The following is a 14,652-nucleotide window of genomic DNA, read 5'->3' as shown; positions in this document are numbered from 1 at the left end:
AATTCCAACTTTCCTTTACCCACCCCTTACGTCTAGATTTCGAAACCCCGCCTCTCCGTGACGTCTGCACGCCCGGTCGCGTCGGACTATAAAAGCCTTGCGGGCTGCGTCAGTTCTTAGAAGCTTAGCTGTGGATCACGCTCATGCACCTGCCGGACGCCAGATCTCCTTTGCAGCGACAGCGATTGCAGTAGCCGGTGACAACGTGAGTCCCAGAGCCCGACACCGGAGGGCGAGATGAACGCGCTGGCCTCCCGAGCCATCCAGATCCGCGATCGCTTGTGGCAGCCCGAGCCGGCCCTCCTGCCCCCAGGGTGACGCGCAGCCCGGAGTCGGTGAGTGAGGGGTCGGAACGCCAGGGCCCTGAGGGGTTGAGGGCTGGGAATCAGACTCCGGGTCAGTAATGAGGAGGGAGTTTGGACTTCTAGGTACGTAGACGGGAGGGTTCGAGGCCGGGACTCGTGAGTTCCGAGGAAGGGTGGCCTGGGAGCCTGAACTCTTGCGTCTGGGAACAGGTGCGGCCAGGACGGACTCCAGGGCTCGGACTTAGGAAGGAGAAAGGATTGGGAGCCTGGAGCCTTGAGCCTGGCGGGAGGAGGGCTCTGGAAGCCAGACTCCTGGATCCCCAGTGATGGAACCATGCAGGGGGTCGGAACGTTTGAGTCTCAGAGGGAGGAAGGTCTTGAGGGCCCGATATGTCAGTCCTCAGGATGGATAAGAGAACCAGGGGCTAGGACCTTGTCCCCAAGGGAAGCAAGTAGAGACCCTGTATTCTCAGTTCTGGAAACTGAGCCTTCTTAGTCTGAGAGAAGAGGCTGGGGGGCTTGGACTCTTGGGCCTAAGAAAAATGGGAGAAGTGGGGACTCAGACTCCTGGGTATTGAGAGAACGGAGGTGGGGAGGAGGTGGGAACCGTCTAGCTCTGCTGGAGAGGGGAGTGGCAGGGCTCAGAAAGGAATGTGGGGGAGGGACTCTCACGTTGCTGTTTGTGTCACTATTTCCATGGCTGTGACTCACAGTCATCCCATGATGCTCTCCCCTAAATGGCTTCTGAGCTTTGTTTCCTTTTGTCCCAGCACAGACCGATGGCCCCAGGCCAAGCGCCCCATCAGTCTGCCCCCTGGAGGGGTACCCACCCCTTTTTCCTCCTGTCCCCGCTGATGGGCCTTCTCAGCAGGGCCTGGAGCCACCTGAGGGGCCCAGGACCTCCAGAACCCTGGCTGTTGGAACCGGTAGCCAGAGCCGATCAAGGAGAAGCTGGTCTGGAGGGAGCAGCTCAGACTTTTGTGGGCATCCACGGTGCCCCGGAGGGCAGGCACTTTCAAGGGGAGACTGGAGACGGTGAAGCAGTTGAGGACGATGGAGGCGCATTCCGGGGGGCCTGCCACGATCTAAAAGCCAGTAGTTCTCTCCTTGAAGCCTGGGGACTTTCAGATGCTGATGATGAAGAGGATCAAACAACCAGTGTCCCTCAAGAGCAAGCAAGTGACTTTGTAGGTGGCCAGCCTGCTCCCCTCTCCCCTACCCTTCCAGTAAGAGCCCTGCAGGACCCTCCCGGAGAGGAGAAGTCTGAGGAAGGAGGAGCTGCCGAAACTGAAATGGTCACGTTTTTCTCTTTTCCTCCATCACCCTGGGAGTGTTGTCCAGGGGAGGAGGAAGAGGAAGGAGGAGCTATCAAGAAAGAAGCTGCCAGAGCACCTGCTTTTCCTTTGTCTCCAGGATCCAAGCCTAGAGCTCGGGGGTATCGTGCTGGGGAGGAAGAGGGTCAAGCGACAGAGGAAAGAAGAACAGAAAATAAAGAAGCCACAAAGAGCTCCATTTTCCCCTCACCTTCAGGCTTTCACGCTAGGGCCTGGGAGCGTGGTTCAGGAGAGGAGTCTGAGGAGGAGGAAGATGAATCCAGTGACTCGGGAGCAGCTGAGGAGGAGGGAGAAGTTGAGGGTCCCTCTTCCATCCCATCCACAAATGCCTTTGTCAGGGCCTGGGTGTACCGGCCAGGAGAGGACACGGAGGAGGAGGAGGAAGATGAATTCAGTGACTCGGGAGCAGCTGAGAAGGAGGAAGAAGTTGAGGGTCCCTCTTCCATCCCATCCACAAATGCCTTCGTCAGGGCCTGGGTGTACCGGCCAGGAGAGGACACGGAGGACGAGGAGGAGGAGGAGGAGGAGGAGGAGGAGGAGGAGGAGGAAGATGAATCCAGTGACTTGGGAGCAGCTGAGGAGGAGGGAGAAGTTGAGGGTCCCTCTTCCATCCCATCCACAAGTGCCTTCGTCAGGGCCTGGGTGTACCGGCCAGGAGAGGACACGGAGGACGAGGAGGAGGAGGAAGATGAATTCAGTGACTTAGGAGCAGCTGAGGAGGGGGGAGAAGTTGAGGGTCCCTCTTCCATCCCATCCACAAATACTTTCATCAGGGGTTGGGTGTATCGGCCAGGAGAGGACACAGAAGAGGAAGATGAGAATGAGGAGGATGATGACTCAGAAGCCACTGACTCGGTGCTGAGTCCCTCCCTTCAGGCTCAGAGCGCCCTCCTCAGGGGCTGGATGTATCGGCCGGGAGAGGACACAGAAGGAAGGGAAGTTGCTAAGCAGCAGGGAGAAGCCGAGCCCCGCCCCTTCCGAGTGGCCATCTATTTACCTGGAGAAAGGCCACCACCTCCCTGGGCTCCCCCTCAGCTACCCGTCCGACTGCAGAGGCGACTTAAGTCCACGGAAACCCCCACCCGGCATCCTGACCCTGAGCCTCCCGTAAAGGCCAGAAAGGTGGGTGCTGAGGGCTCAAGTTCTCCAGTCTTAGGGAGGAGCTGGAACTCTTATCTTCCTTCCTGGAGCTCCTGGGCTGGGGCGGGGGAGGGGCTGAACGCCCCAACTTCTGGGTCCCCTGTGTGTTGCAGAGGGTTGCATGTGAACTCCGCTGGGAGGGCTGTGTTCAAGGTAACGCAATCCTTTGCAAAGAGGCTGGGCCCCTGTGAGGAGAGGGGGCAGCTGTGGTTCATTGTCAGCATCAGGGAACCAACCGCCTCCATCTGCAGGGGGCCGGATCTGGTGGGTGAATGGCTAGCAGGTGACTAACCAGACCACAAGCATTCTTGTGTAACTAATTTTTGTTTGGTTCTCTCTCTCTTTTCCCGGTCCCTTCCCCCCGCCCCTCTCCCTGTGGACATGTGTGTCTTGTGTCTGTGCTGGTCCCCCTTCAGGTACGCTTCTCTGAGAAGGTCTCTGTCCATCTCTTGGCTGTCTGGGCAGGACCAGCCCGGGCCGCCCGCCGGGGACCCTGGGAGCAGCTAGCCCGAGATCGAAGTCGCTTCGCCCGTCGCATTGCTCAGGCCCAGGAGCAGCTGGGCCCCTGTCTCACTCCTGCTGCCCGGGCCAGGGCCTGGGCACGCTTTGGGAACCCTACGCCGCCTCTGGCCGCCACACCTGCTCCTACCCAGATCTTACCATTGTCCTCCGTCCAGGCCACAGCCTTGAGCCCTGTTACGGCATCTCCCTTCGCCCCTCTGTCCCTGTCTCCCGGCTTGGACCTCAGTGGGAGGCGTGGCTAAGATCATGTAGTTTCATGTATATTATTTATTTTTTGTATATTGTTTTATATAAGAAATAAAACTTTGTGATTTGTAGCAAGCAATGTCCCTGCCACTGTGTGTATCTGAACTGACAATCTCCACTACCCTCGGGATAAAGGGGAGTACTCAATAGAGAATAAACTGTATTTCCCATCATCACTCAAATTTGCTTCTTGTCCTGAGGCTTTTGTTTTTTTGTTTTGTTTTGTGTTTTTTTTTTTAATTATTTTTAACGTTTATTTATTTTTGAGACAGAGGGAGACAGAGCATGAATGGGGGAGGGTCAGAGAGAGGGAGACGGAGACACAGAATCTGAAGCAGGCTCCAGGCTCTGAGCTGTCAGCACAAAGCCCGACGCGGGGCTCGAACTCACGGACTGTAAGATCATGACCTGAGCCGAAGTCAGCCGCTTAACCTACTGAGCCACCCAGGCGCCCCATTGTCCTAAGGCTTTTGAACTAAGGGCTGGTGGGTCTTGTTAATTTTTCTTTGGCCTCTGCCTAAATTTTATTAAACTTGGGATGGGCGCCTGGGTGGCTCAGCCAGGTAAGTCTGATTTCAGCTCAGGTCATGATCTCCCTGTTGGTGAGTTCAAGCCCTGCATCGGGCTCTCTGGTGTTGGCATGGAGCCTGCTTCGGATCTTCTGTCCCCTCTCTCTGCCTTTACCCCACCCGTTCTCTCTCTCTCTCAAATAAACTTGGGACAGTTATCTCCCCAAGGAGGGCTAGGAGCTGGACTCAGTAATCTCAAAAAAACAAGCGTTCAGGGGCACCTGGGTGGCTCTGGGTAAAGCATCTGACTTTGGCTCAGGTCACGATCTTACGGTTTGTGAGTTCAAGCCCCGTGTCAGGCTCTGTACTGATGGCTCGGAGCCAGGAGCCTGTTTTGGATTCTGTCTCCCTCTCTCTCTGCCTCTCTCCCGCTCACACTCTCTCTCTCTCAAAAATAAATAAACGTTCAAAAAAATGGGGGGGGGGGTCATTTCTAGTCCTCCATGCCTCCCCGGAATATACCCATCCTCCTATTGGCCATTTAAATGGTGAATTGTGGGGCGCCTGGGTGGCGCAGTCGGTTAAGCGTCCGACTTCAGCCAGGTCACGATCTCGCGGTCCGTGAGTTCGAGCCCCACGTCAGGCTCTGGGCTGATGGCTCGGAGCCTGGAGCCTGTTTCCGATTCTGTGTCTCCCTCTCTCTCTGCCCCTCCCCAGTTCATGCTCTGTCTCTCTCTGTCCCCAAAATAAATAAAAAAACGTTGAAAAAAAAATTAAAAAAAAAAAAATGGTGAATTGCTTGAGGCTCCCAGCTGTCCAATTTCATATTTATAAGCCCTGTTCCAGAGACTGTGACTAACAGTAGCACATATGTTACAGGATTGTAAGGCCCCAAAGGAGTTCTTAGTGATTTTAAGTAATTCCTGCACCCAATGTGTGCCTTGAACTCAACCTTGAGATCAAGAGTCATACCCTCTCATGACTGAGCCAGCCAGACACCCCAAGACGTTCATATGGAAAACAATCCTTGCCAGGGGTGCCTGGCTGACTCAGTTGGTTAAGCAAATGACTCAGCTCAGGTCATGATCTCGTGGTTCAGAAGACTGAGCCCCATGTTGGGCTCTGTGCTGGCAATGGAGCCTGCTTGGGATTCTCTTCCTCCCACTCTGCCCCTCCTCTGCTTGTGCTCTCTCTCAAAACAATAGATAAACTTAAAACATAAGTAAATAAAAATTGGGGCGCCTGGGTGGCTCAGTTGCTTAAGCATCTGACCTCGGCTCGTCACGATCTCACGTTTTGTGAGTTCGAGCCCCGCATCGGGCTGTTTCCTTTGGGTGCAGGGTCGGCTTTGGATCCTTTTTCTCCCTCTCACTGCCCCTCCCCTGCTCACACGTGTTCTCTCTTAAATAAACATTAAAAAAGTAAAAAATAAATTGAAAAAAAAAACTGGCAAAAATAATCCTTGCCAAATAACAAATTTTTTTTTGAGCTTTATTTATTTATTTTTTAACGTTTATTTATTTTTGAGACAGAGAGAGATAGAGCATGAACGGGGGAGGGTCAGAGAGAGAGAGAGGGACACACAGAATCTGATACAGGCTCCAAGGCTCTGAGCTGTCAGCACAGAGCCCGACGCGGGGCTTGAACCCACAAACCATGAGATCGTGACCTGAGCCGAAGTCGGAGGCTTAACCGACTGAGCCACCCAGGCGCCCCCAAATAACAAATGTTATACAGGTGTTAGCCAGTATTGTAATTACTCTCTCACCCATGCATGTGTCTTGAATTCAAGTTTGCCTCCAACTCAGAAGTCTTTTCTGACCTCAGATCTGTTCAGCAGTTCAAAGGAGAATGGCCCAAACATCCTGTCCTTTGTCCAGCCTCAGGCCCTGGCCCCTCTCCATTGCTTCCCCAGGCTTTCATATTCCCAAGCCAATCAAGTCTCTTTCCACTTTCAGACCTTTGTATAAGCGGTGCCTACCCGCCTGATGTTCCACCCCCGACCCCCTCTGGCGATTCCAGAATCGGTCCTCGAGATTCTTAAGATGCGTTTTGATTTTTTGTTGTTTAAGACCCATCTCCCACGACTCTGAGTCCCGGGAAAGCAGGTGCTGCTGAAAAGCCCACTCCCTGAATCACACGACTGGGCACCCAGGCAGCGTACGAGGTGTTAATAGTAAGGTGGTGCAAAAGAAGGCGCACTGGGGCCCTTTCCCCCAATGAGCAGGCAACAGAAGCTGACGAGGCTATGGTATTTCATTGGACTACTCACACGCCAGCTTTCCATCGAAACTGGACAAGCAGATGGCAAAGGCTTGGAGGGGGCAAAGCGGGAAGCAGAAGTCCATGGTGAACGTGTCTGGGGCCACGCGGCCGAACTGGAGCACGAGGGCATCGGCTGAGGAGGAAGTCAGGATCTAAGCCCAGCCCCCCCCCCCCCCCCCCCCTCAATTCCCTTCCGCGGTCCTCTGAGCTTCCAGAACTACACAAAGGCTGGGCGGTGCACCCGCTAAGCCCAGAAACCGAGGGCCGTTAAAAAAAAACTACATTTCCCAACAGGCTTTGCAACAGCATGGACTCGGCCCAACCTAGACAATCGCTCAAATGCTGATGGGAGACGTAGTTCTTGTCGGCTCATGCCACCCTCCAACCTCCCCTTACCCCCCCGCCCAGGTAAAACGGTTCTTAGGAGCTCACGGTCATCCGGATGCACGATCTGGAAGTTCTTGACCGAGGCCCGAGTGACTCGACCGTGAAAATTGAGTACGTAGGCGCCGCTCCTGTAGCTCCACCAAGGGGCTTTGTTTTGTAGCAGGACCAGTCCCTGGCTAGCTCCCCGTCGGAGGCGACACAGTAGTGACTCCTGCTCCTAGAAGATAAAGTACGGGGGAGTGTTTAACCTACCACCAATGGGCCTTTTTCCTCCGGATGAAGATTTTTGAGTCTCTAGTCTCTCTTCTCTGGGAAACACAGAAGTCTAACAAAGTCCTTCTGGCTTCACATATGACCTTCTGCAAGCCATGGGCCCCCTTCTCCCTTAGGACCTATGGCCAGTCACCCAGACCTTCCTCTCCCACTGACCCAGACAGTCTCAGCCTTAGCCAACTCACGTTTTGTGGCTGGACGCGGAGTCTCTGGTTCTGGTCATCGATTCCCGGAATGATCACAGTCATTTTCCGGGGCCCTCGGAATCCCAAGACGTTGGTCTCCTGTGGGAATTATGCTCCAGTTGGCCTGGCTCTTCCTCCTCCCCACCATCCTGCTTCATTCTCTCTTGTCTCCAGGAAACTCACATAGCACACAGCCCCCAGCTCCTCTCTGATCCGAGTGGTCTCCGGGACAAAATTCTTCCTTTCAGGATTCACTCCATTGTCAAAGATGGTGAACTTGGTGCCCAGGACATTAGATCTGCTCCAGGAGGGGGGGGGGGGGTGGTCAGAGTAAAAATAATAATTACTGTTTACTGTCTTGCTGTACTTTGAGTGCTTTCCCATGTCATCAACTCTTCCCGTTAACCCTCTGCTTGAGATTTTTTTTTTAATTTTTTTTTCAACATTTATTTATTTTTGGGACAGAGAGAGACAGAGCATGAATGGGGGAGGAGCAGAGAGAGAGGGAGACACAGAATCGGAAACAGGCTCCAGGCTCTGAGCCATCAGCCCAGAGCCCGACGCGGGGCTCGAACTCACGGACCGTGAGATCGTGACCTGGCTGAAGTCGGACGCTTAACCGACTGCGCCACCCAGGCGCCCCCCTCTGCTTGAGATTTAAGTTTTGTGTTCCATGTATCCACAGTCCCAGCCCCTTTGTTTCTTTGATAAGCCATGACTTTTAGCCTCCTGCCTTGGCCTTTTAGGAACCTTCTTCCCCCAAAGATTCAAGAATGCATGCATTACATTACATCCATACATTACAGCCCTCTCCCACAGGAACTTAGGAGTCCTACCCCACCTTGCCTCTCCAGAAGTCAAATGTTTTTTGTTTTTTGTTTTTAAGTTTACTTATTTATTTTGAGAGAGAGAATCCCAAGCAGGCTTCACACTGTCAGCACAGAGCCTGACTCAGCACTAGATCTCACCAACCATGGGATCATGACCTGAGCCGAAATCAAGAGTCGAGGGCCTAACAGACTGAGCCACCCAGGCAGCCCCAGAACTTGTCCTAAATGTCAACCTCTGCTCCAAAGCCCTTAGTTCTCCTATTCCCAACCACCCTGGAGCTACCACGTGAAGAAATAACAGAACCCATCAGTCTAAGACAAAAGGTCCTTGAACAGGTGGAACTTGTGCTCTGTGGCCTTCTGGGAAATGTAGTTCACTTGCCCTTCTCCCCTGCCGCCGCCCCTCCCCCGCCCCCGTTTTTCACACATATCAGGGCTCTGCCCACCTGACTTTGCCCACAAAGTTGTCCCCATCCCGAGACAGGTCTGTGGGGTCCAGGGAAATGAGGTAATTAGAGGTTTTGCTCCTTTTTCTCTTGCGTCCAGCCAGGAGGAAGTGCTGTGGATAGGAAAAACAGCCCATCAGGATTGATTTCTGGTATCCGGCTAGGGTCAGGGGTCTAAGACAAGGAAACACCACGTCCCCATGACAGAGGAGAGGGTAATGGAGCAATAAATATCTCAAGCCTTGCTGGGAGATGTAGTTCTCTCTGAACGAAGTCATCTGCTAGGTCCCGAAGCGGTGCTTCACATCTTAATATCTCCCCCTCATCCGTTCCGCAACTGGGACTTGGGTCAGGGCTGAGCCCAGGCAGAGGGCAGCCCAACTGTGGCAAGGCTGGGCCGCTTTGGAGAATAGGGAAGAGCCTCAAGTGGAACACTGCAGGACTTTGGTAGGCATTTCACCGGGGAAGAGCAAGTCTGGCACTACCGAGAAGGGAAATAGCCTCTTTTGGGGAGAGTACTTTGAAGAGAGACCACCACACTGAGGGGGACCTGGCCAGCTTGAGAGGGACATGGTCTGGCTCTGGGGGAGGGGCTTGGTTCCCGAGGGGGCCGGGTTTATCCCAGGCATGGGTGGGGCCTGATAGATAAGAAGGCTCTTTGAGGGGCCAAACACAATGGGGCCAATACCTTGAGAGGGTATGTAAGGGGTGGAGTTTTGGAGGCTGAGACTTTGAGACTCAAAGAGACTTTGAGACCAAGGCTGAGACTTTGAGAAAGGCAGGCTTATCTCAAGAGGGGACGAAGCCTAGTAATGAGCTTGGTTAAGGCCACTGAGAAAGGAGCCTTTCACAGAAAGTTCTGCGAAGGGCGGGGCTTGGCGTTGGCGTTCACAAGTCCTAGCTCAAAGACGAGCAAGGCCTGGAATCGTTTAAGTCTCGACAAGGCTCAGAAAGGGGCGGGGCTTGTCCCTGGGAGGTGGAGCTCGTTCCAGAGGCTGTCAGACCGCACCTTCCGCCCGTCGGCCGCCTCCAGGTAGAGATGGTAGAAAGGGAACATGCCCTTGTCTACGCCGCGCTTGTCGCGGCTGATGCGGCACTGCACTATGCGGCCGCGCAGCGCTGGCCGCAGGACATAGGCTTCCATGTCTTCTCCCAGTTGAGGGCCTGGGGCGCGGGGAGGCGAGCAGGACGAGCTTCCTACATCACTGCTGCCTGCGTCTTTCTCGCCTTCCGGGTCCTCCGACACCTCCTCTTCGGCCGCTCCTGAGGAATTCACTGTAGACTCCGACTCCTCTTTCTTCTCTTCCGGGTGCTTGCCCTAGCCCACGCGCCAAATTCAAGTTAGGGGACAGAGCTGAGACCCGCCCCCACCCCAGGCTTGTCAACTACTGATTGGCCACGCCAGCTCAGGGTTACGCCCTCCCTCAACCATGTCTTCTGCCTATTGGCCAAACATCCCGGTCACCTGCTGATTGGCCAGTACCTCCAAGGGGCCCACCCAGCCAAGTCCTCATTGGTTACCACTAATAACGTCCCGCTGAAGCCACGCCCACTCCACCTACCGCTTGGAGAATCCCTTTGAAAGCACCGTCCCTTCGACTAAAACCAGTGTTGATTCGGTCTAGATAACATAATATGGCCCAGAGCGACCCACTTGAAACTATTTAACTTACTTTCATCAATACCAGAGCGAGTGCCAACTAGCTTTTCCCTATCACTGTTTCACCCTTTCTCTCCAAAGCTCGCTACTTTTTGGTGGGCTGGATTTTAATGTATGTGCTTACATAAATTTAAATCCTCTAGATTGATTTCATAAATGGTACACACAGAGAGAAACTACTAGACCAATCATAACAGGTTCCGCCCACCAGTAAAAAGGGCCTCTGATTGGGCTGCAGAGTTTTACACCCACTCACTCTAGAGTCCCAGGTTAGCCCTCCTGCTAACAAGTCTCCATGTCCCCCGTCACCATTCATTCCAGTGTTTGGTCCTGGACTGGGTACCTCATATTCGTCTCCAACATCCTGGAATTTGCTCTCCTCCTGTGCACTGGCCCCTAAGGGGTGGAAGAAGCCAGAAGAAGGCTGGCTCAGGACACCCGGGTCCCAGGAACTTGGGACAAGGTCACCTGGAAAAGGCCAGATATCCTGGGTTTCTGGCCTCTTTGTATGACTCCTCACACTTGCCAGATCTTCCTTCTCCCCATGTACATGGGTACTTACGCTGGCTGAGAAGTCTCTAGATCCCTGGATCTAAGAATAGAGAGGGGTTAAAGTCCTCCATTTCCCTTCTCCCAAAGACCGCATCAGAGAGACTAGGAGCTAAAATGGAGCGGAGGGATGAAGTTTGGGACGATAATTAAAAGTTCTGTTATTGGGGCACCTGGGTGGCTCAGTCAGTGAAGCCTCCGACTTCGGCTCAGGTCATGATCTCGAGGTTCATGGGTTGGAGCCCTGCGTTGGACTCTGCTGACAGCTCAGAGCCTGGAGACTGCTTCAGATTCTGTGCCTCCCTCTTTCTCTGCCCCTTCCCTGCTCTCTCTGTCTCTCTCAAAATAAGTAAACAAACATTAAAATTTTTTTTCAAAAGGAGTCCTGTTGTTGAATCATTGGTCATACGAATCAATTGGTCATATTGAATCATTGGTCTATAAGAATAGAAGGAATTGTCATACGATATCAAGAAATAAAAAGTAATGATGTACTGTTAATGCTACAACAAAAGTGAACATTAAAAACATGCTAAGTAAAAGAAGCCACAGTTCATATACCATATTATTCTATTTAAAGGAAATGTCCAGAATAGGAAGATCTAAAGAGATAGCAGATTAGTGTTTGCCTAGGGCTGGAGAAATGAGGTGTGTGTGTTGGGGAGGGGGGTGTCACTGCTAAAAGGTACAGGGTTTCTTTTGGGACAATGATAATGTTCTACAATTGAATGTGGCGATGGCTGCTCATCTCTGTAAATATACTAAAAACCACGGAATGGTAAACTTTAAATGCATGAATTGTATGGTATGTGAAATGTATTTCAATAATGCTGTTACAAAAAAGGGAAGAGGATTTCACCCAGTGTCCCTGAAATTACCAGGTCGTTGGAGGGCTGGCCAACCCCTGCGGCGAATCCCGGGAGGCTCTTTGTAAGGAGGTGGAGAAACAGGAATATCCTCCATGGACACTTCCTCCAACTCCAGATCGGAACTGTCTGGAAGCCAGGAGAAGGACAAGGACTAGAGACAAGGATGGCTGGGCTGGGCAGGGGAGGGGGCCTGTAGATTCAGATTCCTGAGTGTTGGAGGAGAAGGAGTTTCAGGACCTAGACTCCTTGCTGTGAGGAATGACAGAGCCCAGAGTGGGCTGGACTCCTGGGTCCTTTGGAGAGAAAGGTTCCAGAGTCCTGAATTCTGAGGGAGTGTAGTTCTAGGATATAGGCAGGTCCAAGGACTCGAGATTACCTGCTTTTGTCGGCGAAACCAGTGGGTCACACTCGCCGCTGCCATCTCCACGGCAGATCGTGAAGCCCAGGGCACTGTGGAGGCCAGAGCACAGATGTGCCTCTGGCATGTTCTCCTGGAGGAAAGGGTTCCCAAGGCCTGGGAGAAGGTGCAGCGCATCCCATTAACACGATGTACAAACTTCCGTCCTCTGAGCAGGGCTGCTTCCTCACAGACTCCCAGGCACTGTCTCTGATTGACCACCCAAACCCCTGAGACCCATTCAGAACGCTAACTCCGTCCTAAGGCTCAAGCAAGCACAGCTCTACGGCTAAATTGTTGCGGACTCAGCGCGGGCACACAATCCCACTGGGGGCTCTCAGTCTCTCCAGGACTTGTCTCTAAATTATCCAGGCCCCGCCCCCCAGGCTTTGTTAATTCCAGCCTTCAGGCGCTCCCGAATCAAGTCCCTAGGGCTTTTCAAGCCCCGCCCCAGAGCTCCAAGAAGCCCAATCAAAGGATTCTCTCCGGCCCCACCCTCCAGTTGTACCGGGCCCTGCCCCGCGCTCTGGCTATCCCGCCGCTGAGCTCACACGGGTCCTGCTCCTGGGCCCCCGAGGGGCCTGCACTGGGCTCTTCTGGACTCCATTCCGCCCCTCCACCCTGAGCCCTTTAGGCCCCGTCCCAAATTCCCGCAGACCCCTCCCTCTAGGCCTAGGCTCCTGCCCGACACTGGGAACTTTGCCTCACCGCGGTCCCCTGCGAGGCGCTCCTTCCGCCTCCATGGTAGCCGGGGTCGCAGGGAAGCGTCGGGATTGGCCTGAACCATGAGGGGCTCTTGGCGCTTCCGCCGCTGCTTCTTCTCAAAAAGCCGCCGCTGCAGGAGTGGGAAAAGGGGGTGAGGGGGTGGCGACCAGGAACCAGACCGGAAGACGGGGGTGAAAGAGGGCCCGGGGCAAGGGGAGGCATGCATGGGAGGCTCTCAGTCCCTCCTTCCTCAGATCCAGCAGTCCTCGCACCCAATCCCCTCTTCCCCCAGGACCCTAGCAGTCCTGCCCTCCAGAACCTTAGTTCTTTAGAAATTTTGGACTCTCGTCACCAAGGTTTGCTTCTTTAGAAGCCCAACTTCCTATTTTCTCATTTCCCGCTTGCAGACTTGAGGCTTGGAGGGAGACAAAGAGGGCCAGGAGTCCCAGAGCAAGTCCTGGGGGTGGTGTTCCTGGAAGCTATGGAAGACGGAAGAGGGGCTGGCAGGACTCCCGCGCATAGTACCTGCTGTTCCAGCTTCTGCAGCCTCATGGCGGTCAGCTCATCCCCCAGCAACCTGAGAGAGGTGCAGGCTCATGGTGGCAACAGCAGGGCAACACCTCCCCCCACTTTTCCCCTCCCCGCCCCCCAACTGTCCAAGAGCCTCTCCTTCCCTTCCCTCTCCAGGCCCAACTTAGGGTGCTGAGCACTCTGTGAGGTCACAGAAGAGTTCTGAAACTTTTTTCCCAGCACTGGCCTGTCTGGAATCCAGGAGTCAGAGACCCCGAGCCCTTCCTTGTCAGGACTCAGGAGTCCAGGCCCCCTGCCCCTTACTGCTAGGCTGATGGTGCCGGACCCACCAACAAGGTTAAGAAGCCAGAGTTAAATGGGCGTGGGCATTATCAAACTCTGAGTTCCTCCTGAGCCCCCATTTCCCTCCCTGCTCTCCCCATCCTGTTCTCCCCACTCACTCTTTCGTCCATGTGTCATTCTCCTGAGACATCCTGGAGAAGCAAGAGTGAGGCGTCAGGACACAGATCCAACATCCCAGTGGATGTTCTGCCCTCCAACACCTGATCTTATGCTTTAAATTTTCTCCTGGACCCAGACAGCCGGCATTCCAGGGACCCAGCAGCCTGTTTCCAGCTTTCGTTACTTTCAGGGGCACAGGAATCTGGTTTTATCTCCCCCAAAGAGCTAACTCTTCTATACCCAGGCATGGGAACTTAGGACCCTGGACCCCCAACACTCGACCCTCAGCGACCCCAGGCCTCCGGCACCCACCTGCCTGGAATCCTGGAAATTCCCCTCCTCCTGCCTGCAGAGAAGCTTTTCACATTCACGCCTCCATACCTTGCCTCTCCGGCCAATTTCTAAACATACCTGACCCTCTTTTTAGCTGGGGACCTACTCTCTGGGTCTCTGGGAAGTAAGCAGGCAAAGAAAGAGGGCTCAGAGGGAGGGACGGGGATTCCCACTGGGACCTGCCCTAATCCCCTCCCTCCTGGCCCACCACACTCCACTTCCAACAAAGCAATGAACCCTGGCCTCCAGCTGCAGCCGGGCAACCCTGCTCCAGGGGTTCTGAATTGGAAGGGCATGCAGGTGCTCCTTAAAGGGACCCTAGACAGCATCGCAGGGTCTCTCTCTCTCTCTCTCTCTCTCTCTCTCTCTCTCTCTCTCTCTCTCTCTCTCTCTCTCTCTCTCTCTCGGTTTATATGCTAAAACTTAGAATATGACCTGTGCCAACAGCTACCGACCTATCTGTAACTCGCAGCCACTTCCTGGGGGAAAAATAAATGGGAAAACTACAACAGCCATGAGGCGAAGGGGCCGAGAGGCCCGCGGAAGTGGCCTCATTTTCCCCTGCCTGCAGGGAATTGTAGTTCTCTTTGAAATGTAGTTCTCTTTGAAACCCTCCGCTTTCCTTTCGCCTAAAAGGCAGGAAATGCGGCGTCAAGAGGTAAGAGCTTCCGAGAAAGGAGGAGAGCCTTTCGAGAACAGGCTAGCGACTTCCACAAGGGGCGGGC

The 14,652-nt window shown here is 53.9% G+C and overlaps 2 protein-coding genes across 9 annotated transcripts; one reads left to right on the top strand and one right to left on the bottom strand.

Annotated features, from left to right (window-relative positions):
- The first annotated feature begins 107 nt into the window (after window positions 1-107).
- Window positions 108-3,622, top strand: PPP1R15A (protein phosphatase 1 regulatory subunit 15A). 5 transcript variants are annotated; one of them, XM_045045538.1, is made up of 4 exons: window positions 108-335; window positions 1,081-2,152; window positions 2,315-2,761; window positions 3,196-3,622. In XM_045045538.1, the coding sequence occupies exons 2-4, from the start codon at window positions 1,085-1,087 to the stop codon at window positions 3,541-3,543; spliced, it is 1,863 nt and encodes a 620-aa protein (XP_044901473.1). In that variant the 5' UTR covers window positions 108-335; window positions 1,081-1,084; the 3' UTR covers window positions 3,544-3,622. The 5 variants fall into 5 exon arrangements, with proteins under 5 accessions (XP_044901473.1, XP_044901471.1, XP_011287963.3 ...); XM_045045536.1 differs by having other exon boundaries at window positions 1,081-2,161; XM_045045535.1 differs by having other exon boundaries at window positions 109-335; window positions 1,081-2,146; window positions 2,180-2,761.
- A 2,672-nt stretch (window positions 3,623-6,294) lies between these two features.
- On the bottom strand, window positions 6,295-14,190 carry TULP2 (TUB like protein 2). 4 transcript variants are annotated; one of them, XM_006941020.5, is made up of 13 exons: window positions 13,907-14,189; window positions 13,594-13,626; window positions 13,148-13,199; window positions 12,626-12,752; window positions 11,897-12,034; window positions 11,530-11,646; window positions 10,446-10,498; window positions 9,452-9,760; window positions 8,443-8,555; window positions 7,350-7,464; window positions 7,167-7,265; window positions 6,754-6,925; window positions 6,295-6,454 (listed from the first exon to the last, which is right to left on the bottom strand). In XM_006941020.5, exons 2-13 carry the CDS (start codon window positions 13,623-13,625, stop codon window positions 6,321-6,323), a joined length of 1,461 nt encoding a protein of 486 aa, XP_006941082.1. In that variant the 5' UTR covers window position 13,626; window positions 13,907-14,189; the 3' UTR covers window positions 6,295-6,320. The 4 variants fall into 4 exon arrangements, with proteins under 4 accessions (XP_006941082.1, XP_006941081.1, XP_006941084.1 ...); XM_006941019.5 differs by having other exon boundaries at window positions 10,446-10,570; window positions 13,907-14,186; XM_006941022.5 differs by lacking the exon at window positions 11,530-11,646 and having other exon boundaries at window positions 13,907-14,190.
- Between the last annotated feature and the right edge of the window lie 462 nt (window positions 14,191-14,652).

This window comes from Felis catus, chromosome E2, assembly GCF_018350175.1.
Source record: "Felis catus isolate Fca126 chromosome E2, F.catus_Fca126_mat1.0, whole genome shotgun sequence".
Lineage (NCBI taxonomy): Eukaryota > Metazoa > Chordata > Mammalia > Carnivora > Felidae > Felis > Felis catus.
This window is presented reverse-complemented; position numbering and strand designations above follow the sequence as displayed.